This window comes from Melopsittacus undulatus, chromosome 16, assembly GCF_012275295.1.
Source record: "Melopsittacus undulatus isolate bMelUnd1 chromosome 16, bMelUnd1.mat.Z, whole genome shotgun sequence".
NCBI classification, from domain to species: Eukaryota; Metazoa; Chordata; class Aves; order Psittaciformes; family Psittaculidae; genus Melopsittacus; species Melopsittacus undulatus.
In genome coordinates, this window is record NC_047542.1 from 948221 (window position 1) to 971580 (window position 23360).

The 23360-nt window shown below is 48.9% G+C and overlaps 1 protein-coding gene across 2 annotated transcripts in view; it reads right to left on the reverse strand.

Annotated features, from left to right (window-relative positions):
* Window positions 1-23360, reverse strand: part of LGR6 (leucine rich repeat containing G protein-coupled receptor 6) — a 106363-nt gene that overhangs the window by 59373 nt on the left and 23630 nt on the right. For both annotated transcript variants that reach the window (XM_005141001.4, XM_031054768.2), the window contains exon 2: window positions 5410-5481. In XM_005141001.4, the coding sequence (XP_005141058.3) occupies window positions 5410-5481 (72 nt within the window). The remainder of the gene's footprint in view (window positions 1-5409; window positions 5482-23360) is intronic.

The following is a 23360-nucleotide window of genomic DNA, read 5'->3' on the forward strand; positions in this document are numbered from 1 at the left end:
TGGCTTCAGTTTTCAGTGTTCATGATGGAGAACCCCTTAGAAGCCCCTGTCTCCTGTCCCCACCTGTGGCTTAGCCAAGATCTGCCTCCACACGGTTCCAGATCATACAGGGATGACCTTTGAAAGGCTTCCTTAGGGGAATTATCCTTAAACCCTCTCTGTGTGTTTGCCCATCCACTGAATTGATGACCACGGCTGTCCTCTGCCAAGGATCAATGTCAACCATGAGGACAGAAGTCCTGGATGAACCAGGGCTAGACCAAATTGAATCTTGGTGCCTAGTCAGAAACAGGATCTAGGCAGCATCCTGAAGGAACCAGGGAGTCCAAGTGAGCAGGGAGCTGCAGCTCCTCACCCACAGCCATCTGGAAATGGAGAGCTGTGTCAGGCAATGGTGCCTTCCAATTTCAGCATGGCAAAGCAAGGTCACAGCTCTACAAGCATTTGTCTCTCTACCATAGACCTCTTCAGGCTGCTGTGTCATGGAAACCAACCAAAGCTGCTCTCTGCTAGGAGTACCCAACTCCAGAGATGCTATTGCACTGCTCCAGGGAAGGATTTTCACCATGGTGCCAGCACACTTGAGCATTGCCTATAAATGTCAGCACCCTTTACACAGCAGAGCTATCACTGCTGAAGGAGTCATGCCCCAAAGCCAGCATTACTGCTATGCTGCCTCTTACAAGCATGAGATTTCCTTGGGGTGAGACGCTGTGTGGTACAATACCCCCAAAGGTGGATGCTTTGCATGTCTAGGAGCTGATGTGGGTGATGGTGGCTGTTCCGACACCAGGCATGGGCACACCACAGCAGTACTGGCGCTCCACTGGTCCTTGCACCCGCATGGTACAAGGCACTAGAAGGGGGTTCCCTCCCTGGCGCAAGGGAGAAGAGGGCTGCTCTGTTCCCAACATACACGCTTGCATTTTGCTTTGGTTTATGCTGTTTCTTCCCCTCCAGTCCCTTCGGTTTGCAAGAGCTGCCTGAGAAAGGGAGCAGCCTGCAAGGGGAGGCCACGGTGTGGGTCCCGAGCCTGCTGTGCCTGCGCTGATGCAGAGGCACGGCACTCCCCGTGATGCTGAGTACCTCTGCCCTGGGGGCCTGAGAAGAGGCAGGTGAAAGAGCCAGTGGCTGGGAAGGGGTCTGATCTTGCCGCTGTGCCCTGAAGCAAGAGGTGAATGGCAATGAACACCTGCCTTTGGCTGCAGTTTCTCTTCTTGGCACCAAGTGCTCTTGTTTGGATTCAAAGCGAGGTAACAAAGCCCTTGCCGGCAAACACATTTCAACATGTTATTATTCCCAGGCTGGCTTTCAAGATCCTCTTTCTATTCCTTCTGTACTGATTGCTCTTGTTTCTCTTGGCTCCCAGCTCTGGCTTTTCAGGCTTCATTAACTGGAATTTATTAGCAACTTTAAACAATCTTCCTGCTGCCAAAAAGAGAGAAAGAAAGAAAAGAAGGGGGAAAAATAGAGAAAGAAACAAAGAGGAGACACACTAAACTCCGGCCTCCTCCCTGCCTGTGTGAGGCCCAGCTCTGAATGAACACCTCTGTCAATGGAAGTTTTCTTTGAAGAGGAGGACTGGTGAGTGCCTGGGCTGAGATTGCGACTGCTTCCAGCACAGCCTCTCCTGTCTCCACCTTTTCCCTGCTGGAGCTGGAGGCTGGTGGTGACAGAGGAGAGTGCAGATGGATGGAGAATCATTGCAGAGGAGTCCATGGTGGTGTGGACTCTTCAAAGCCATCAGAGATTGGAGAATCTGGTCTCTTGGCACTCTCCAAGCACGAGTACTAATTGCATCCACAAGACCTTCCTAAGAAGCTTGCAGTAAAAACTAATGACTAACAGGTCCTGGCACACCTGAGAGGCCCATTCTCATTGCTGAATGGATGGGTAAATAGAGGCACTGGCAAGGAAAATCACTTCACCAGGACCACACATTGAGCAAGCAGCTTGAGCTGGAGCACTCCTCGTGCCCTCATCTGTGCCCTGACTACAGCGTTGATTCTAATCCCTTGTGGGACATGGCTACTTGGTCTCCTGAGAGGATCTGAGGCAAGGCAGGAATGTCCTGTGGGACACAGCCCAGCTGGACATCATGGTGTGGCTTAGGTGATCGATTTGCTGTCCTCAAGACCCTCATGTGCCACCCTGCTTTCACTTATTCCTTGCATATCCCCATCCAGCATAGCTGCATGCAGACAATTAACACACTATGGGCTCAGGTGGATCCAGCAACCTGGGTTTGCAGTACTCCATGCAGCTGGAAGGATGTACTATGAGGCACGTTTGCCCTCAGTGTCCATGGGATACGTGCATCATCTACCTGTTTTTGTGGCTTCCTTTCCTCTTTCCATTATTCCTGTTCCTTGGTTGAACCCCAGCTCCATGCACAAGCTGAGCCTTCATCTAGAGGCTCTCTGAAGCTCATGAAGTTTCACCTGCATGGGGAGCCTGAGATGGTGCTAAATTAGAGGCACAGAAAGAGGAGGCATGGGAAAAGGTGTGAAACATCAGCTCTCCTTCAAGCTGCTGTGAACCTGGGGTACTGGGACTAGATCTAACAAGAGAAAAGACTGGCAACAGCAGAGCATGAGAGGGAAACTATGAGGGGCTTGTGGAGGAGGCAGAGGAACATGGAATTCCTCTGACTGTCAAAGAAGATGGGTTTTACAGACCACATTCACATGTGTTCAAGGCTGTCAGGAATTTCTAGGATGTTTTGGAGTGTCAAACCAAGGTAAAAAAGTCCCAAAGATGTAAGAATTTCCAGAGGACTTGAAAAGACCTAAAAATATGTGTTGAATTTGGCAAATATTTTTGGCTGAGGAACTTGTGATTTTTTTCTTTTTCAGAAGGTTCAAGCATCTTTTTTTTAAGGCATCTTTGCAATAAACCAAGTATCATTTGGGATACCATTTACTTGTCAAGTTTGGCAGGTGGACAGGCAGGTCTTCCTCCTCCCCAGGAGGTACTAACACTGAGATACCTGGATTGCCCCTCATTGCTTAGCTTTCTGGTCTTCACCCACTTTGCATGCCTCAGCATGGGCAGTTCTTCCATGGGGAAGCAGACAGAAGGCTTGGTCTCATGTGCTACATGTCACCCCAGTAGACTTAAGGAAATATGTTCTGCATAGATGAAATCTGCAGAGATCTGAGCTGTTAAACCTGAGCAAACTTCCATTGAGGATGTGTAAACAGGCAGGATTTGCTTGCTTGATTCTTGTGCACATCCTGGCACAGACTGTGATCCCATCCTGAATGTCATGGTCCTGATGTAATGTTTTGGGATGAAAGTCTGGTAAAGATAGAAGTGAAAAGAGCAGGGGAAATGCCAGGCAAGTTGCATTACTGGTTGATGACAGCCCTATGAATAATGTACACAGTGTCCCTGTCTGGATGTTGTTGTTGAAAGAATCACTTTAAATTCCTGATAGTGTATAAAAACCCTTCTTTGCTTGATTTCATATAAATTGCTTGATTTCCATAAATAGGATTACTGTCTTATTGATGTCAAATTCAAGCAGGAACTTGGCTATGCATAGACACATAATGCTCTCATTTTCCATTTCTTTTCCTAAACCTGATATTTTTTCCTAGTCAAAATACCTTTGCTTTCCAAATGACGACTTGTGGCATTTTGAACCTCTAGTAAAATATTCTCTAACAACTTCCAATTATTTTTCAGATTTTCCTGTTTAAACTTTTCCTATTAATCTGTTTCATTCCTCATTATTTTTGGCTGTGGGAAGCTGGCTCTTTTGGAACCTATGAACATTTATTCATTGTTGGTTGAGACTGTTCTGTTTGTACCTGACGTGTAATCAGGGCACAATTGCTTGCAGCAAGACAAGAGTTAATCGTCTACAAAAGAGTATGGTCTCTGTGTATGAAAAGCTGTACTATCCCCAGTGAATGCTTTGGGTGTCCACACTTCAATGCAGACATTGACAAAAAGGGAAGAGATGTGAGGATGGATGGGAGGTCCTGAAAAAGCCATCTCTGGGCACAGCTCGAGCTCCAAAGTTAACAAAGGGTAAAAAGTTACTCCTGCTCAGTCTGTAAATGCCTAATGGGGAGGGGAGATTGTGTAGCTCAGGTCCTTACAGGTCTGATGGATAGGAACAACAGACAGATGAAGAAGAGCTGCAAAACAAAACCCCATGGTATGGTTTGGTAATGATGAGATTTGTGCTGTTATGGGAATAACAACCAGTGGTATCTGGTCCAGTCTCACTAGTCAAGACTGAATATTCGGAGGAGTAAGTTTGTCTTTTCACCATGTAGTGAAGAGGCTCATGTCAGTAAGGGGTTAGGCAGGTCACCACAACCTGTCCATATCACTTGCATTATGCTCTAGGACTGCATGCTGATGATTCGGGGTCATTCCATTGCAGAACATATGGCCAAGAACATCTGGGAAGTAAAACTGCCTCCTTCCAAAGTGCTGCAAACACCTATTCTGTAGGAAATTCTGACATTCTGGAAAAATACCATCTTTGCAATGTTGATGTTGTGTATGGCGGTGGCTGCAAGAAGTGATTTGGTGAAGTGTTTCATTTAAACAGGTTAAGCTGTAGTAAGTGTTATATAGAGAGAGTAACTTCACAATACATAGATCAAATGCAGCATTAATATTAGTATTTCACTAAATGTAAAAAATGTGTTTTGAAGAAACAGTGTTTCTGAACAGAAGCTATCGCGTTGAAAGGAGCAACAGCATGAGAATAACACCCGGAGGCATTTCTCATGGTCAAGTTGAATAAGACCATACAGGAGCAATGTCAGAAATGGCCAACCTAAATATTTTGCCCCCCCAGGTTCCCATTTCTGGGGCTCCCAAGGGATTCCAGTGGTTTCTAAGTGGTTTTTCACCCTTTCAGACGCAGGGTCCCTCCCTCACTGACACACAACCAGTGCCTGGGGACTGTGAGTGTCTGAATGTGCCTGCTCAGGCTGCAGCACACATTGGTGCCCAATGGAACATCTCAGCCTCTGGGACAAAGGTTTTTTACTTCAATTGCTCAGGCTCACTGCCATCCAAACTGCAATGTGCCCTTGAGCTCTTGTGTCTGTGGATGGCAGGAGGCTGTTACTGGCTGCTGTATTCAGAAGGATGAATGATGCTCCCTGTTTGCTGTCTCTATTCCAGGGTATGCTGCTGACTTTTGCATAATGGATTGGGTCCTGTTCTATTTTGCCTTTTGGCACATTCACCCTCTCAGCCTAAAGGTAATGACCGCAGTCAAAGCCCTCAGCTAGAGCAAAACCCCCTGTTCTGCTTGCAGCCTTCTTCCATCTCAGCCTGTAGCCACAGCGACAACACCTGTGGTGCTACCGGAGCCACAGGCACCCTCTCCATGTCCCCTGGACCACCCCAACAGAGCTCTGTGTGCTCCATACTTACAGCTCCTCCAGGAAGCGCAGGTGACGGAGAGTCCTGGGCTGCAGCTGGCTGATGTTGTTCATGCTCAGATCTCTAGTGGGGAGGAAAGACAGAAGTCTCTGGTCAGTCACAGAAGAACCCCCAGTGCCAGGCTCTGTGGCCCCTGCAAATGGGATTTCAGCATCAGTTCTATTGCAGCGCAGGCTCTGACTGCAGAGGGATGGGGAGCAGTAACCAGAGAGACCCTTGCTCTTTCAGGGTGCTCTGCCAGAGCTTCTCCAAGTTACAGAGCAAGTTACAGCATTTCTTAACACCACAAGCAGTATTAGTGGCATTGGTGGACACAGATCACACCTAGGGAGGGTCTAAAACCTTCCATTACAGCATCTCTGGAGAGGTGTCCTGTAACAAAACTTGAGTGGTTCCATGAGCCCTACTGGAAGCTACTCCTACCAGAGACTGGTTTTGGGTTTCTTCTTTCTTTATAACTTTCTCCTCTCCAAAGATTGGGGAAATCCCTCAAAAAGACCTTTCAGAATTCAAAATTCTTTCTGCAGAAACGCAGTTATTTCCTGCAGTGTTCTGTGTGCGATGGAACATTCGATAGTTGGATGATCCCGGGATACAAGAGAAGGGTTAACATAGAGTTTTGTGCTGCTTCTATTTTTATCTTTAAATCCCTAAGGGCAGTTGCTACTTAGCACCCATTAAAACATCTTCTTTCCTACATCAAAGTGTCTCCTGTTTATGTTGTAATGAATCAGTCTGATGTTTTGACATGCTGTGAAACAATGCAAAAATAACGAAAAATAATGTAAAATGAAAGGCTATGGAACAAAACACGGATCTGAAACATCCAATCACCTTCAAACTCCAAGGCATATTCCATACGTTGCCTTCTGCTGTAGGGAATACTCTTTGCTCACCACAGGAGATGCTTTTCAAACCTCATTGAACTGCATTTTGGATGCCCAGGCCTGATGGGGACCCCTTCACCCCTGGGTGGGCAGGGGTTGCAGGGATGTGCAGACCCTCAGCATGAGTCCTACCCAGCAGTATGGCAGTGTGTGGCTGGTGGTAATGGGCAGGTCAAAGGTGTTTTGACCCCTTCTTTCCTCCCCCTTGATCCATACCCTAAAGAGGAACAAAACACACTGTTTTCTGAAGAAATCTTCCAAAAGGCAGAGGAGAAATGCCATTATCCCATCACTCTGACAGCCTCACAGCTTCACCTCACATGGGTTTGCTTCACATCATAGAGTTACAGAATGGTTAGGGTTGGGAAATGCCCTGCTCTCTTCCCTCTCACCCTCTTGCACCCCTGGGGCTCTTGGCCATGGCCAGGTCTGAGGGAAGGGGCTCTTTTCCATCACCTCTTGGGGCGGTGAAGAAAAACCCAGCCCTGATTTCCAAAGCACGAGTAACATTTTGGGTCATTTTATTTAAAATTCACTGACATTTTGGGTGTTCGGATGCTCTGATGCTTTGTGGTCCTGCAGGACTCAAGTGCAACCTATCCACACTCACTGACACAGGATTGAGAAGGGGAGGCTCACAGTGCAAACCTCTGCTAGCTAATGCACAGTGAGGCAAGCATGGTGCCATGTCCCCATGGTATCAGGACAACATGGAGAGGATGGTGCAAGGACAGATGGTGTGAAGGGATAACGAGTTCCTCCGGGGGCTGGAAATCAACTCCTTAAGCCCAGCCCTGGATGCAGTGATTTTGCTGGCCACAAAAGGACGAGATGTTTCTCCACAGGCTGCCCATGATTGTGTGAAAGCTGAGGCACAGGATTCTTGTTGTGGGAGTAAATATTTGTCTTATTACTCATGTAAAGATGTTGTTGACTTGTTGCTGTGTTTTCCCAAGCTCATGCTTTTCCTCTTAGTAAAGTTGCTTGTATTGTGTACATCCCCAGTGCATGCAAGAGTGGAAATGCTTCCTGTCAGCATAATCAGAGAAGCTATTTATCTGAGTGGTTGGGGGTGGTTACTTCAGCCAGACACTTTCAGTTAAAGTTAAAAGGAATCCATGGCATTTGAACCTCGTTGGAGTTTGGTTTGGATTTTCCAGCACCATCTGGCAGAAAGATCAGGGATGTATGGACTGGATGGATGAGGGACTCCTCTGACCTTTCTCAGCTCTGTCAATGACTGACTTTGCAAAACAGCTCTCCCTTTTGAGTCTCTAGCATCCAGTGGAGTCAACCAAGTGCTGGGTCACTAATATCTAAGCATGGCTATTGCCATTTGCATTGGAGAAACCACTATAAAGATGGGGATAATACCATAACAGATATTGTAGAAATGCACACCATAATTCAGATCCCAAAGTCCTTTAAAACTCTAGAAGAAACTGGAAAAGAGGACATGGGATGCTGCAGCTTCATCCACGCTTGCAATGTAGGACCACCAGAGCACCTGTCTAGATTCTTGTCTTCTAGTTCATGGGACCATGCTGCATTGGTGCACTGAGACAATCCATCCTTCTCCTGTCCTAGAACTCCTATGTTCCTCTTTCCCCAATCACTGGCCTGTCTGTCCTGTCTGTAAGCTATCAAGCTAAAAAGGAAACCTTCTGCTATCAAGTGATTTTGTATGGCCCTGGTCTGCAATGCTGACAGTAAAGCAAACTACTGCTGGAACTGAAACTCTCATCTGGTATCACCCCCATTTACCCAGGAAATAATGTCTTTTAAGGACTTTTGCATTAGGTGTTGAAATCACTTATGCTTTCAAATGGCACTGCACCAAAGCCATCACAGCTTATAATTACTGTGATTTAACATGCCCCCTTCCCCATCTAATTCTAAACATTTATCGTAAGCATTTCTAACTTGTACCTGCAGGAAAACTGAGACACAGTTCATGGAAACTGAGCTCGTGTGATTCAGACCTTACAACTCCTCTGGCCCTCGAGGGGTTCCTTAAATTATCTGCTTTGATGTCGCCTTCTTTCATGAACAACCTTTGATTATTCACTGATTAGCTGATGTTTCTTACCAAAAAATGAAGTGATGCACACCGTGCTTTGGGTACCCCGGTAGGACTGCCTGCCATGGCCACTGCGAGTGCTGAGAGATGCTTACCACAGTGGTTTAGTTCAGGGATAATATGAGCTTTATAGATCAAAGGAATTTCTCTTCGGCTTAATTGCTCAGGCAGGTGGGATGCAGGCTGTGCTCTGAAACACGGAGCCATGGATGTCCCTGTGGAGAGCAGCACAGTCCCTCCCAGCAGACCCAGCTCTGGGGATTTCACCTGTGGGACCCTGTAGAAGTGAATGTCCTCAGGTCAAAACCTCAGGTTTCTATGCTACAACATGTGGGTCTGCATGAAGGGCACTCTGTGATGCTTGCCCAATGCAGCCCTAAGCCCTAGGGAGAGAGAGATGGATGTTTCACACAAACTTAAGGTGTTCTAAAAGCTGCCCACAAAACTGGGGAGAGATGAACCTTGCTTGTGACCCCCAAAGCTCCTGATATACCTCTCCCCATATTATAAGCAAAGTGTTTCCTCAGAGATGCATTCTAATGTGAATTAACACCAGAAGTCAGCAGAACTAAAGCAAACCAGGTTGAAGCCACAGCAGAGTAATACAACGAGATTGTGGCTGCTCAGGCAGGGGAGCTCGAAGGTGAAACCTGCAGTGACATGGTTTTGACTGAGGCCAAGCACATCATCCTCAGAGCCAGATGTGCATCTGGGTCATGCTCTCTGGCAGAGTTGGTGCTCTCCATCACGGGACTTGGAGATTTCCTACAGGAAGGAGCAGCTCCCAGCAGACATTCCCCAGCCATCCCTCTCCGTGCCCCAAAGGGGCAGAAAGTCTGGACACCAGCTTCTGTCCCCTAGGAGCCCTCCATGGGTACTTCTGTCACTCAGCATGATGTCCTCCTTCTGCAAGAGCAGGGGGGAGTAGTTGCCTTCAAGTAGATCTTTGATGTACAAGCTCAGGGTGTGTTTTAAGGGGAATACTTCCAGTGGGTACTCTATGGGCTTTTCTTTCATACCTCATACTTTCTTTCATACATCCCATGTATGTGGCAACAGCTGGAAGTGATGATGCAGTGTATAGGGAAATGGACCTTGTGTGCCCCTTTTGAACAGAGGCATGGCCATCCCAGAGAACAGTTCTGACTCTCTTCAGATTTGGAGCCTACAGGAAGCTACCAAGAATCTCCAATGGTGACAACCTTCTCAAGCCCTAAATTGCTCCACTAAATGGATATCTCCATGATTTTCAAGATGTTTAGGATATTTATATACTCTCTTCCCAGCACAGACTCAATGTAGCTTCTCTCAGCCTTAGTGCCGAGCACAGGGATGTCTGGACTGTAAGGAACATCTTCCTTACACTCAGATGGTTGTGGGGAAAAGCCAATGAGCTGCTCTCCTCTTGGTTAGTGAACTGCACAGTCGCAGCATGAAGGCCTCCCAGGCCAGCAGGCTGAGTGCTGGGGGAACTGTACAAACCAGACCAAATCTGTCCAACACTAAACCTGCTCTTGCAAGGCATTAAATACCCTTGTCTTGCTGAAATCCCTCGGTGATGAGCAGCATCTCTATCTTCTGGCCGCTCACATTAGCATCCAGTGAAAAACGCACAATTACACCACCTTTAGGAAAGAAGCCCAAAGGCAAGAAATGATGGTTTTAGGAATTCTTCACATTATACTAGAGTGATTCATAAAGGTTCTTGTTATCTCCTTCCCTCTTTATCTTTAAATCTCCAAGGTCACCACAAAATGCCTGAATTGCTCAGGGCAAAACTAGGTCTGATCATAGAATGGTACTTGGAGCCATAGAACCTAAAAGCCTGCAGGTTGAATACTACACTAAAGATAGCCTCCATGAAGAAAAGGAGAAAGGGAAGATAAAGAGATCAAAGCAGAAAGAGCTCATTTGTATTACACCATATCTGGAGGCACCAGCCCTGCTTCAATCCCGTATCACTGCAATAGGCAAGAGCAGAACGTGTTTCTACTCCCACCTCTCCATGTTTGAAAATAGAACAGCCATCTTAGATCATCCCCCACGTTTAGGCCCTATCCAAGATCTCCAAGATGTTTCAATAATAAAGACTCACTCAAGGCCAGTTTGTCAGGGTGAGATTAAGCCCATCCGTGCAGCATCGGGTCTCCAGGAGTGAATACCAGTGACCTATAGCAACCTCAACTCTCATACCACTGTTCTTACACCACTTCCAGCTCCTCTTGTAACTGCCTTGGCTCTGCACTGTGTTATGATGCTCCATGCGAAGGAGCAATGCGTTTTTGCCCCTGGGAATGGTTGATGTGAGAACAAGAAGAAACGTCTTTTAGAAACCAAGTGCTAGGTCAGGGCAGTCAGTGGATCCCATCCCATGCAGGACCCACAGGGCAGTCAGTGCAGGAGGCTGCTTTGGGCTGGATGTTGAATTTAAAGCATGAAAAATGACATTTCAAGCAAACACCCTTCCTGCCCCCTGTGTCATGGGAGCAGCCTGGCAATATCCTGACCTTAAGCAGCTAAATGGTCTCTATTAGATCCCTAGAAAGAGCCTCACGCTTTTGTTCCTTGCCCTTCTCTCTGCTGCACTCCAGCTCCCCACTCGCTGGGCTCTTTGGGAACAGATTCAGTCACTCTCATGGAAAGCAAAATCTCTCACCCTGCCAGAGCAGGTACCCACTTAACACCCAGAGCAGCTATCAGGGAAAGGTAAACCCAGAAGCACCTTCCCCTTTGCTGCCCAGCCAAAGCCTTTTGAAAGAGCTAATGAGCAGTAAACAGCAAACAAATGTAACTGGTGCATCCCTCACGTTCCCCACGCAAGTGTCCTTGAAATCAACTGAGTCATGGAAATATCGTGCTTTCAAGTTGGCATCTTCTGCTTTGATTAAGGCAGGGTACTTACAAAGACAAACGTGTTGAGAAACTCTTCCCCAGCCCTGCTCTGGGACACTAGCCACGCTCGCCTGAGGGCTGCTGGGGGGCACAGTGCCCTGTCCCAGGAAGAGCAATGCAGAAGGGTAGAAAGCGGGTCAAGGCAAGCCAGGGATGGTTGTAAGCCACGAGGCTGTTCTAGGGAGCCAGAAACTCCATGGCAGAGGCACTTGCCAGCAGGCTGGAGCTGTTCCGCACCCTGCAGTACCTAAGGAGGCAGCTTGTTCATCCCAGTCTGCCCTGCTTGCTCCAGGCTCCTGCCCAGCACCTCCAGGAAGACCTCCGTGGACGGCTCACACTGATGTGCAGTGTGCACAGGACAGTGAAAGGCTTTGGCATTTGCACAGTTAACATGGGAGGAAAGAACAGGAGCACCATGGTTGAGTCTCTGTTGGTGCCCATGTGGTGGGAAGTGAATTGCTACCGAGACGTTCCTGGAAGAGCAAATGATCCATTTGGAAAACAAAGGCTTGTTGGACTGTACCAAGAAAAGCAGATTCTGAAGACAGATCATAGGAGAGGGAACAGAGTCTAAAGAAATGGCTCAGTGCAGAGACGAAGATAACAGGACTATGCTTGGCAAAGACATATGTCAGCAGAGGTGTGACACAGATGCTGGTTTGGTGCACGAGGAAGATGTACTTTTTAGCTACAGATTGCTGGTGAAGAATTTTGTGGAGTCCCCCTATAAAGGCACAAGACAAAGATTCAAGACATGATGGATAAATCTACCTGTGACTATTCAGGGTGATAGTCTAAAGCTACATTCGGCTCAAGGGTGCCTAAACCACTAATTCCTAGGACATGAGGTTCCAGCCAGGAAGAGGACAATGCAGAAGAGGTTTTTGAAAGTCATCTTCTTGTTGGTCCTAGTGGCTCTTGGTGAGTTTTCATGAGCAACCATCCAAGAGGGACAGTCTGGCTCTGCTGGATGCCAGCTTTCAGATGGACAGCTTTCCCTGTTGGCTCTTCCAGGTGGAAACTTCCATGGCCCAAGTGCTTCCAGACTGGGACTGGCTTTTGAACTGCTGGCTTGGTACCTATGCCTCATTCAGAGCACTTGCTGCAAGCTCTGCTTCTCTTTTTAGGAGCAGGCTAGGGTGAAGCCAGTGTGGTCTGCACACACGTGTCATAGACGTGCTTCCAATGGCGTATCAGGGGCACATGCAACCACTGTTATCCACGTCCTCCCTCTGATTGCACAAGGTCTACACAAAGAGGAGATCATAGAACCCCAGCCTGGTTTGGGTTGAAGGGACCTCAAAGCTCCTCCAGTTCCAACCCCTGCCATGGGCAGGGACCCCTTCCACTGGAGCAGCTGCTCCAAGCCCCTGTGTCCAACCTGGCCTTGAGCACTGCCAGGGATGGGGCAGCCACAGCTTCTCTGGGCACCCTGTGCCAGCGCCTCAGCACCCTCACAGGGAACAGCTTCTGCCTAAGAGCTCAGCTCAGTCTCCCCTCTCTTGGGCAGGTTCAAGCCATTCCCCTTGGCCTGCTGACAACGCTCTGAGGAGTTTGTCTGTTACTAAATGGAAGAAGCAGGCAAAACCTGGACAAATTCTGATTCATTGCAGGTGTCAGAATGGATGATTGAAATGCTTTCTGCTGACATCAAAACATTTCATTCACTAAAAGCCAAGCCAGGACAATGCAATATTTAATGACAGGCAGCACCTGCACGTGTTAACCTGAGGGTAAATTTGGAAAAATCAAAAGTAAAATGAAACCTGAATTGAAACAAAACCTTCCAAACATCTCCAATATGTTTTCATTCAAAAATTTCAACCCCATTTCTTGTGTTGCCTGGAAAACTTTTCTATGTGGGGAAGAGCAGGGCACTACCACTGTGGAAAAGGTCTATGGCCACATGGGACCCTTGGTCTTGGTGCTGGGTTGTGTTTAGACATAGGAGATATCTCCTAAACCATTGTTCCCCATCTCCCCTTGATGGGAAGGTGAGTTTCTGTGTTTCACTAGCACACTGCTTTGAAGCCATCTGTGTTATCTCCTGATCTGAAGCTCCATGTGCTGGGATGGAACGGTGGCTCAAGTGTCAGGGAGAGGCCAATGCACAAACAAAAAGCTGGCAGAAGGAGTCAAGCCTTGGCATTTGGAGACTTCTGCATGGGCTTCCTTCCCTTGCATGGGACCTCTTGGACTTGCCAAAAGTTGATGTCAGTGCTGCAGCTGCGCATCCTTCTCTCAAAGAGCAGGAATTCAGGAAGGGTATGGAGGCTTGGACTTGATTTGGCACTTCTGGACAGATTCTCTAAAGTTCCTGGAAAAGCACAAGGGGTTTGCTGGCCAGAAATAATAGGGAAAACCTCGATGAGCAGCCTGTGCCTTCCTGCCTGTGAGTCCTTGGAGCAGATTGTTAGCTCCAGAGATAACTGATTTCTCTTACCCAGGAGGTGAAAACAAAGTCTTAGGTCAGAGGAAAATGAGCACTTAATGTGCCAGATGCAAGCTGGTGGCTTTAAATCCAAATCCTTGGCCTGATGTAGGAGTGCTTCTCTAGTACTTGTTAGAAAGCTCTGTGACAAGGAAGCGTGCAGCTCTCCAAGAGTTAAGGTTCCAGATGGGATTTATCCAGGGGACCTTGTGCTGGGCACAGAGGCTCTCCCATTAGCAAAGGCTGGCCAAGAGGTGAGGAGAAGCCACATCTCCACCTTGGCTACAGCACCATGTCCTACTCCAGCATCCTTGCACCGTCATGATGAGCCAGCCCTGAATTCCTCTGTGCCCAATGTCATGTTTACCAGCATGATGTACTGAATCAGATGCAGCCTTGATGAGCATGATCCCCTGGTCTCTGAACTGCTGCTCCAAGGCTGGGAGCTGCCAGGAGAGACCAAGGGAGAGGGTGCTCTGTCCCAGGAAACTCCAAAGCCCTTCCCACATTTGGTTTGGAAAGGCCATGCTGCAGGAGCCTGTGTTTAAATGACACTTCCTAAATGGTCCCAGCGACCACAACCAGCCAGCAAAGACAATTCAGTGTCATAAACAACCGAAAGAGCCAAGGCTGTGTTCTCATGCCTGGAATGGGTGGAAGGCTCAGTTCTGGTGTCTCTGACACTGCTCTATCCAGCTCTAGTGCCAGCTATGTTGCAATGCTGGCTCACACACATGAGAAGGTGGGCTGTGGTGAATGTTCCCATCTAACTTGTGGTGCTCTGGGAGGCAAAGTTGTTCCTCAAGCATCGCTGCCATTCTCTTACAAGTGCTGCTTTCAATGCCACCCTATGAAGCTGAGCTTGGGCTTGCCCCTGGACAGCAGCAGCATGGGAAACCCAGCCCTGATACCAGACTGCTGATGCAGTGCCACCATTCTAACCCTTCCCAGCCATCCTGATTTTCAAGTAGAACAAGATATACCTTTTCTTTTTGGCTCATGGGACACTTACTATGTGAGCATCACCTCTCCCAGCAAGGACCCAGCTCTCATACTGCCTGGCTTGGATTTAAAATGGGTTACAAATCTCTTAATCCAGCTGCAAATCTGGCTCTGAGGCACTGGGCTGGCTCTCACCATAGGTTTATTTCACAGGCAGCAGCCACCTGGGTGCAGTGAACATAATCCTTGCCCAGTACAGCAAATGCATGCCCTGCACAGGCACCAGTGGTGATAGGGAAGTGAGCGTCCTTTGCATCCTCAGGCTTTGTCAGCATTAGGAATCATCGGCCTGTCCCCTCTGCTCTGGGGAAGAGAACTGTAAAAAGCTGAGGGATGATGGACCTGGACTCCTCTGCTTCCCTGGTGCTCAGCTCCCTGCTGGCTGTTGGGGAGCTGGCAGCAGCAGCATCCTGTATCTTGGCTTCTGCTGCAGGATACAGGATGCTCCTAAATGCCCATCCTGCCCAGAGAGGACCTGGCCATTGCAATGATGGGGCAACAGAACCTCTCTTAAGGTTTGCACTTTGCTTTTCAGACTGGTTTGTGGCACTGCTTTAGTCATGGCAGCAAGAAGCTGTTGTTGAGATATAGAAAGCTACCTGTGCAGGCTGGGATGTTCAAGGGAACGTAAGTAAAGCTCTGAAAACTGCAAAAAGCAACACTATGACACCTGAGGATCTGCCCTGAGCTGAGAGCATCATGTCATAACCTCACACCTGCTTAGTAATGAGGCAGTGTCCAGCTTTTCAGCTCACTTGCATTGGAAACAGTGTGCTCTGTGCCAAAACAAGTCAGAGAAGGAACAATCCCATCATGACAAGGCTGAATACATTTAATGCACTGAAGCAGGAACAGAAGGCAATAATTCACTCTGGAGCAGGACTAGTTTGGGATGGTCTGGCACTGCAGATGATTTATTCTAGAGATGGGCTTGGCATTTGCTTTTATGGAACGGAAGTTTGGGTTTCTATTGTATTTAACCTGCCCCCAAAATAGTTTAAACCATTCTGCTTTGTGGCATGGCCAGCTATTAACTGCCTCAGCTGGGAAAGAAGTGCACCAAATCACCCTTTTCCATTCCTTAGGAGCTGGGTGGTGCCAGTTGCTGTTGGAGACACTGTTCTGGTGTTGATCAGAGGTGGCCAGCCCCTCCAACATCCTGCAGCCAAGTGTATGGGTAGATTGTCATAAACGCTGGGGAACTCCTGCCTTCCTCTTTTATTGTGTGAGGAGAAGATGGATTTGGGCAGCATGAGAAAGGAAATATCACCTTACTCAAGGAAACAGAACAGGTAATCTGTTTGGCTGCCTCCACCTGATAGTCTGTTGGCAGCATCTATGCAAGGGTGTGCTAAACACCCCCAAACCAGGTACATCCTGAAGCTTCTTGTTAGCTTTCTAACCAGCTCACGCAATGACATGAGCATGTCCAAGGACACAACTTCAAATAGTAGGAAAAGTTAGCAACCCAGAGCCATCAAAGTCGTGCTGCCTCAACCAGTGATTGGGTTAAATCAACCACTCACTAAAGAATAAGCACCTGCCTGGAGCAGTCAATACTCCAAGTAATGTGGCAGCCTGAAGCCGTTGTGGATCCAGGCAAAGCAGCCTTTCACAGCAAAAAGGACGATGAAGTGCTGGCCTGGCTCGATCAGCAATTCCCGATCCATGCCTGCTACACCGGCAGCAAGAGGGAGCATGGAGATGCCTTGTGGGCAGCTGCAAGTTGTGAAAGTGGCTCTTCCATCTGAAAACGGATTCCTTCTCACCCCCACACAGCCCACAAGACCTCACCTTTTGCACCAACTTTCCACTGGCCTTGCCATGCACCCACACCCTTGTATGATCTGGCATGCGATGCTGCCGGTCCACGTTCTAACGCCCTATCAAAAGCATCAGTGAGACATCTTAATCCTTACTGCTGGGAGAAATGGGAAAGGGTTGGGACATTGTTATGCTCTGAATAAAGCGGGGGGGGGGGGGGGGGGGGGGGGGGGGGTTCAGCAACCAGACACAGTTGAGAAACCTGGCAAAAGAAGTGTCTCTGCAGGTGGGGTGAGCTGTGCCCAGAGGCACCAAACAGCCACAGCCCAAGGAGTCGGGCTCACCTGTGAATGAAGCACAGGAGGCAAATCTCACCCGTAGCAAGCACACGGCGCTCAGGACCCTCCCTATCTCTGCTTTGCTGACAAGGCAGGACAATGGAGGCAGTTCCTGAAGCAAAGAAAGTTCAGATTCCTCCAGCCAATTACCTCATGGCAGTAAATCTTCCACCTAGCTTTCCCAGTCGCTGGTGAAGCCTGTCTATTGTCTGGGGAGCCCGTCTGTCTGCCCCAGCACAAAAGGGAGAACAATCAGTGGGCTTGAGTAACATCCCATGTATCAACAGAGGGAAGAATAAAGCAAGGAAAGGGCCAAGGAGAGCTGGGTGGGGAGGAGATCCCCAGGAGGCTGCTCCATCCTATGGGTGTCTGGCGTGCAGGGGCACTCAGCCTTGCCTGCCTGGTGCAGGTGTCATTCAGGCTGGGTGCTGGTCAGGATCATAGAATCATGGAATGGGTTGGGTTGGAAAGGACCTTCAGATCATCCAGTTCCAACCCCTGCCATGCCCAGGGACACCTCACACTAAACCACATCACCCAAGGCTTCATCCAACCTGGCCTTGAACACTGCCAGGGATGGAGCATTCACAACCTCCCTGGACAACCCATTCTAATACTTCAGCACCCTCACAGTAAAGAATTTCTTCCTTATATCCAATCTAAACCTCCCCTGTTTAAGTTTCAACCCATTACCCCTTGTCCTGTCACTACAGTCCCTGACGAATTGTCCCTCACCAGCATCCCTAAAGGCCCCCTTCAGATACTGGAAGCTGCTTTGAGGTCTCCACACAGCTTCTCTTCTCCAGGCTGAACAGGACCGGGGACCCCTTTGTGTGAAAGTATTCAGAGAAGGGATTGCTGCCACAGCATTGCCCAGATCCTGTCCAACCACCCTAAGGCTTTCTTCCCCATCAGGTCAAGCTGCTTTGTCTTCTGAGAGCAGAGTGGTAAAGAGCCCCTGAGCGCAGGTAGATCAGCACGGTGAGCACCTCCTGGTGCCTCCTCTGCCCTGCCAGGCACTGCTCTTCATCAGCAAGAAAAGCTCCCGTGTTGCCAAGATCCAGGCTGTTGGAGAACAGTGTCTCCAGATCATTGTCATCAGTCCGGATGGTCCTGAGAAGGGCACAGAGCCTGCATGCTCACTGGTTACTTAGGCTCAATGGATGGCAAATGGGTGCCCTCTCCAGCCTTGCTGCCCTCGTCTGTCTTGCTGAAACCAGACATGAGCAGCCTCACCCTTCCTTCAGACAGCCCAAGGCACTGCTTTTGCTGGGAAAGACCAAGGTCCTGGAGGATTTAATATGAACCCAGTCCACGCTTAATCATCAGGGCACTGTTTGCCTGCTGTATCCTGCACAATATCTGTGCAAGAAACAAGCAGCAGCTGCACTAATGTCTGTTTTCCAAGGGTTTGTCAGCAGTCTGGAAGAACCAGGAGCTGCACCTGTGAACTGATGAAGCTGAACTGCTTCCCAGCTTTAGTTCCTCCATTCGCAGGGCTCTGCCTCTCAAGCCAAGCTGTGGCCAGACTCCCAGTCCCAATCTTGCTGGACAAAATTACTGAAAATAGGAGAAAGGAAACGATGAAAAAGAAGGATTTCTGCAAGCTCTGATGGGATGAGAGAGAACCCAGAGCTGTGCACATCATGAGAAGATGAGGATAATCAATGGGAAGCAGACGCCAGGCTTGTTGGCTGGGCTGCATCCCATCTGGCTGATGGCTGACCACCACCTCTTGCTGCCACTGCCGCTCCACCAGATGCTTCTCAAGTGCTTTGAGGGCTGCAGAGCTCTGGACAGGTAACATGACAGGGCACATCCCCTGCAGCATGCCCTAAAGAGCCTCTCTATGTGCAGGAGGTGGAGGCTGGATGCAGGGCTATGTAGCAGTTGCAACTCAATCCACCAGTGCCAGGAGAGCACAGAACGCTTATTCTGATGTGTCTGCTGCCATCTCCTCTCTGCTCCATGCTTTTGATGGCCTTTTGGCTGCAGTGGGCACCTCTTGCCCTTTGCAGCCTTGCTGCAGTATTGTGACATCTGTTTTTCTGCTTCCTCTTGGGCAGGCAAGTAACTTACCAAGTTATATTGACAGGGACTTCTTGGACAGCTTGGGCCAGAGGCATCTTCACCTGTAGCCCAGCAGGGCAGCAGAGACATAGAAAGGCTTTGGCTGCATGCTCAGCCTGAGATGACTCCTCTGCCCTGTTTGAGTGAAGCTGACCTTGGACACAGAGATTGAGGCTTTTGTGTGGGTAATCCAGGGAATGCTTTGGGTTTTGACTGCCTTCCCACTCAGGATGTGGCCACACTCCTTGGGGTATGGGCAGACACATTATCATGGTTGGAATGGTTGCTGGCAGCCTGATCCTCCATAAACCATCTTCAGAGTCATGACTTTCCTTGCTCCAAGTCCCTGTGGTTCCTCCTCCTGCAGGGTGGAAGAAGGCATCTCTAGATGACAGTGAGACAAGCAGCATCCCCAACTCCTGTCCAGCCCCAGTTTGACCTTGCTTTTGTCTTGTGCAGTTCAATGTGACTGGAGGAAATCAGTGGTTGTGTCATTTGTCCCCTGCATCTTCAGCTTAGCTTTGGGATCAGCAGCCTTCCATTGCCCCAACAGACTGAGGCACAGAGAGGAAGTCTTCCACAGTATGCCTTAGAGCTGGCACAATTCCCACGACCCGCCAATCTGCTGAACATTGTGGGGGGAATCTGAAACCACAATCACTGCCACAAAGTGATGTGCTAGCCCAGGCAATTGTGGGGATTGATGGATGATGCCTGACAGAGGAAGGGAGACCTCACTCTCATTAGCAGACTCCACAGGTGCTCTGCAGATGTCTTCCTCTGAGCCAGCTGCGTCCATTTGTTATCTTGAGCTGTTCTTCATGGCCACAAACCAAAGGTCATCCATCCTACAGGATCTGCTGAGGGGTCCCTGCACTGCTCCTCGCAGTTGGCAGGGTTGGGTTGAGCTGCCTTTGATGGATGGTCTTTTGTGGAGTGGGGTTGGGACTGTGGCCACAACCTCTCCATTTGTCAGTGCTGCAGTGGGAGAGGTGGGTATCCCCATCTGCTCACTAAAGCAGGAACAGCTCTTTGCTTCTCAGTGCCTGAAATGTGAACCGCATGAAGACCTGGCAGTAGAATTAGGCAATCCAAGCATTGTGAACCCTGAGCAGCGGCTGAGCTTCTTGCATGGAAACCAGTGCCATGCGCAGAGGACACCAGAGATGTGGACTGGCAGCTGGCAGTGGAGACCTTAGAAACCTCTGTTGGAGAGCTGCAGCCTTGTCCCTGCTCTTGCCCCTGCCTGCAGACTCCATCCTTGCTATTGGAAGCTGAGCTCTGCCATCATGGAATGTGCCTCATGTCTATCCTAGAGCTGAGGTTGTGGCAGGTCAGGGAAACAGCACCAAAGACTGCACAGGCTGGTGGGAGGCAGAACCCATCCATCTATGAATGTTGTTGCAAAGCTCTTGTACAAGGTTAATACCATTCTTTAGCAGGTTTATGTATCTCAGAGGCAGCAAAGCATGGGATGAGGAAAGAAGAACATCCTGGACACAGTTACTCAGCACTGGCTGCTACAGATACCTCATAACTCCAATAAAGAGCACAGGGTGGCCATCACACAGAAGGTGCATGTGGCACGCTGTGATCACAGCCTGGGGGCTGTGAGTGATGACAGGGTTGTCGTGGAGCAGGGCCTGCTGCAGGGAGTGACCATCTCTGTTCACAGCTGCCAGGGATCCTTGTGCCCGGGCATCAGTTTTAAGCAGATTTCTGCTTGGAAATGCAAAAGAAAGGCACAATGAGCCCTGAATCACCCCAGGACTACTGTACTGATGCAGATCTGCCTGTTTGGCCTCTGAAAACAACATGTAATAGCTCTACTAACTCAATATCCCAATAATGCTTGGATGCCTGGCATTGTTCTGAGTTTCCCTGCTCCATCAGATAGTACATTCCCACCTCCTTGTTATATCCACCTGCATCAGTGCATTCCAGTCACAATAGTGCAAGCAATTCCAGTCTTGCTTTCAGCATCAGAGATGTCCATCTCCAGCCTTCAAATTCCCCATATGCTTGCAGAATGATGCCAATATTAATTTATCTTCAGGAGACATCAGATTTTTCAAGGCAACCACCTCAGTGCATTAAGTTCCTTTCCAGCCACGGCTGCGGTGTAGGTTCCAAACACATCCATCCGGCCTCCAGAAGTCAACTTAGTTTTAACAACCAGGTGTAAAACACATCCTCCTGATTGTTGCTACCCGCTCCCACAGAGGGACCTTGGCCAAAAAGCTGTGTGGATGCAGGACTGGCAGCATCAGCTGGAACCAGGCTGCAAGCATTGGAGCTTGGTTAGGGAGAAGCTGCTTAGGGACAGGAGACAACTTCCTGGGCATGGAAGGGCAGGTGTGGGATTTCTGAGCAAGGCTGATGGTGTTTGTTCTGCACTGCACAGGGGAACAGGCCTCAGCATGTGTACTTGGTAAATAAATGAGATTACATCAAGAATACACCCAACTCCTATAATTTACTTTTCATCCTAACAAAACCAGCCCTACATGACTTGGGATATTGTCAACTTGCTTGGGCAAAAGGGTTAACTATTGTTATTCTTTATGAAGAATATTTGGTTTCTTTAACTTGCCTTTTGAATTGGGAAACTTTGGAGGCCTGGAAAGTGTCTTTTTTAAAGCAAAGTCTCCTACTGTGTGTGACTCCAGGAACTGTAGGAAGTGCATGGGATTGACATTGCCACCAGTCACATGTGTGCTGCCTTCTTTGCTCCCATAATCTACACCTGCCCAGCTCCTTCTCAACCAATCTTCCAAACAGTGACCTGGGACAATGATGTTTGTCTTTGCAGAGACAATCACTGGCTCTTCTTAATGCCTGGTGAGCATGGGAGGGGAGAAATCAAGACATAGGGCTGCTGCTGTGGTACTCCCAGAATAAGCCAGTCTTGGATATCTGACTCATCTCCCCCTTCCCTTCCCACCAGCCTGCTATCTTTCAACCATGCTTTGAGTAGTATTTCTCAAAGCCAGGTTGATCCCTGGGACCAAGATAAATGCAGAGTCCCTGTGCTTGGTGCACAGAATCTGCACTCTGTTTGCTTTATCCCTGTTAAAGGATGAACCCTAAGAAAAGCACCACTACAATCCCTGCCACCACAGGCTGCTCTTAGAGATGCTGCATGTGGAGTCCAATGGCCACATCCAGGGTATGCCTACATCTACTGCTGTGTACGTGTCTCTATGTACTGCATAGGCAGTGGGCTGGGAAGATCTGGCACCGGGGAGGTTTGGAAGTAGTTGATCCCCCCTATTACAGCTGGCTACTGTCTCTCTATGAGACACTCAGACCCTTCCCTGGGAAATGAGGAAAACTGAACTTTACCACTTGCAAAGACTCAAGATCTGAATCAACCCCCAACCGAATAGCACAACGTTACAGTGAGAGCATTGGAGGTGCCCCATCACCTCCAGCACATGGACATTGGCTGGGAAGTCTCTTGACTCCGACCATGAGTTTTCTGGCCCAGGGCAGTCAGTGCAGTGATTTCAACAGAAACTGCCTTTGCTTTGCAAGTAGCAGCCCCTGGTGCCGCAGGGGTTTAGGCTGGTGTCCTGGCTGGGACTGCAGGAAGGGCTGCAGGGGCTTGGCTGCAGGGTGCAGGTCCCAACCATGCCAGCCCATCCTTCCATTCCGTTTGCATCTTCAAAGCGCTCCTTTCCTGCTCTGCACTATTCATATTGCTGCCTTCCCTACCACAGGCTGTAAATCCTCTTGACAGCAGGGGAGAAGAAAGCACCAAGCCCAGCTCTGTTCTACACTGAGCGATGCTCCCTGCCAGAGGATGGTGCCAGATCTCCTCATCTCCCTCTCCAAAGCTGTCCCCATGTCCGGGCTCCCTCCATGTGTCCTTCTCTCCGTGGTTGGAGAGGAGCATCTGCTGGGCAGCTCACAGACTGCATTTCCCCATGAAAAGCCAGGATTGCCTCCTGCTGTGTGCTGGGGTACTCAGCCAGCAGCAAAGGGGCCAAAGCAACCAACTTCCAGAGACCTGACAAAAGGGGCTTTGACTCACATTTGCCTCGTCAAATATACTCGTGGAATGACAATGCAAGACCTGGCAAATCCGCATCCTGCTCCGCAATTACTTGTGGAGGCAAAGGCTGCAAAATATTAAAATGCTTGTTTTTCACACAGTCCCTGGGAATACATCAGTCTTGATCCAAAGCGACACAGTTAAATAGATTGGATTGCTTGAAATCAGTTCAGACAAAGCAGTTTCTTCAACGGAGAACAATTGTTCCTATTTTTTGACTTGTGAGAACAGTTGGAGTATTTCCCTCTAGGACTTTGTTCTTGTTTCCTATGGTTTGTCTACCTCCACCTAACACAGACCACCAGCCACGAATCAGCAAGGACCTGGTGAAAGGCCAGCTAATCCCATCAAGGCTGCCTGAAATATTCCCAATGTATTTTTCAGAACAAAAGCAAAGCTCAAGATCCCATATTTGCTTCCC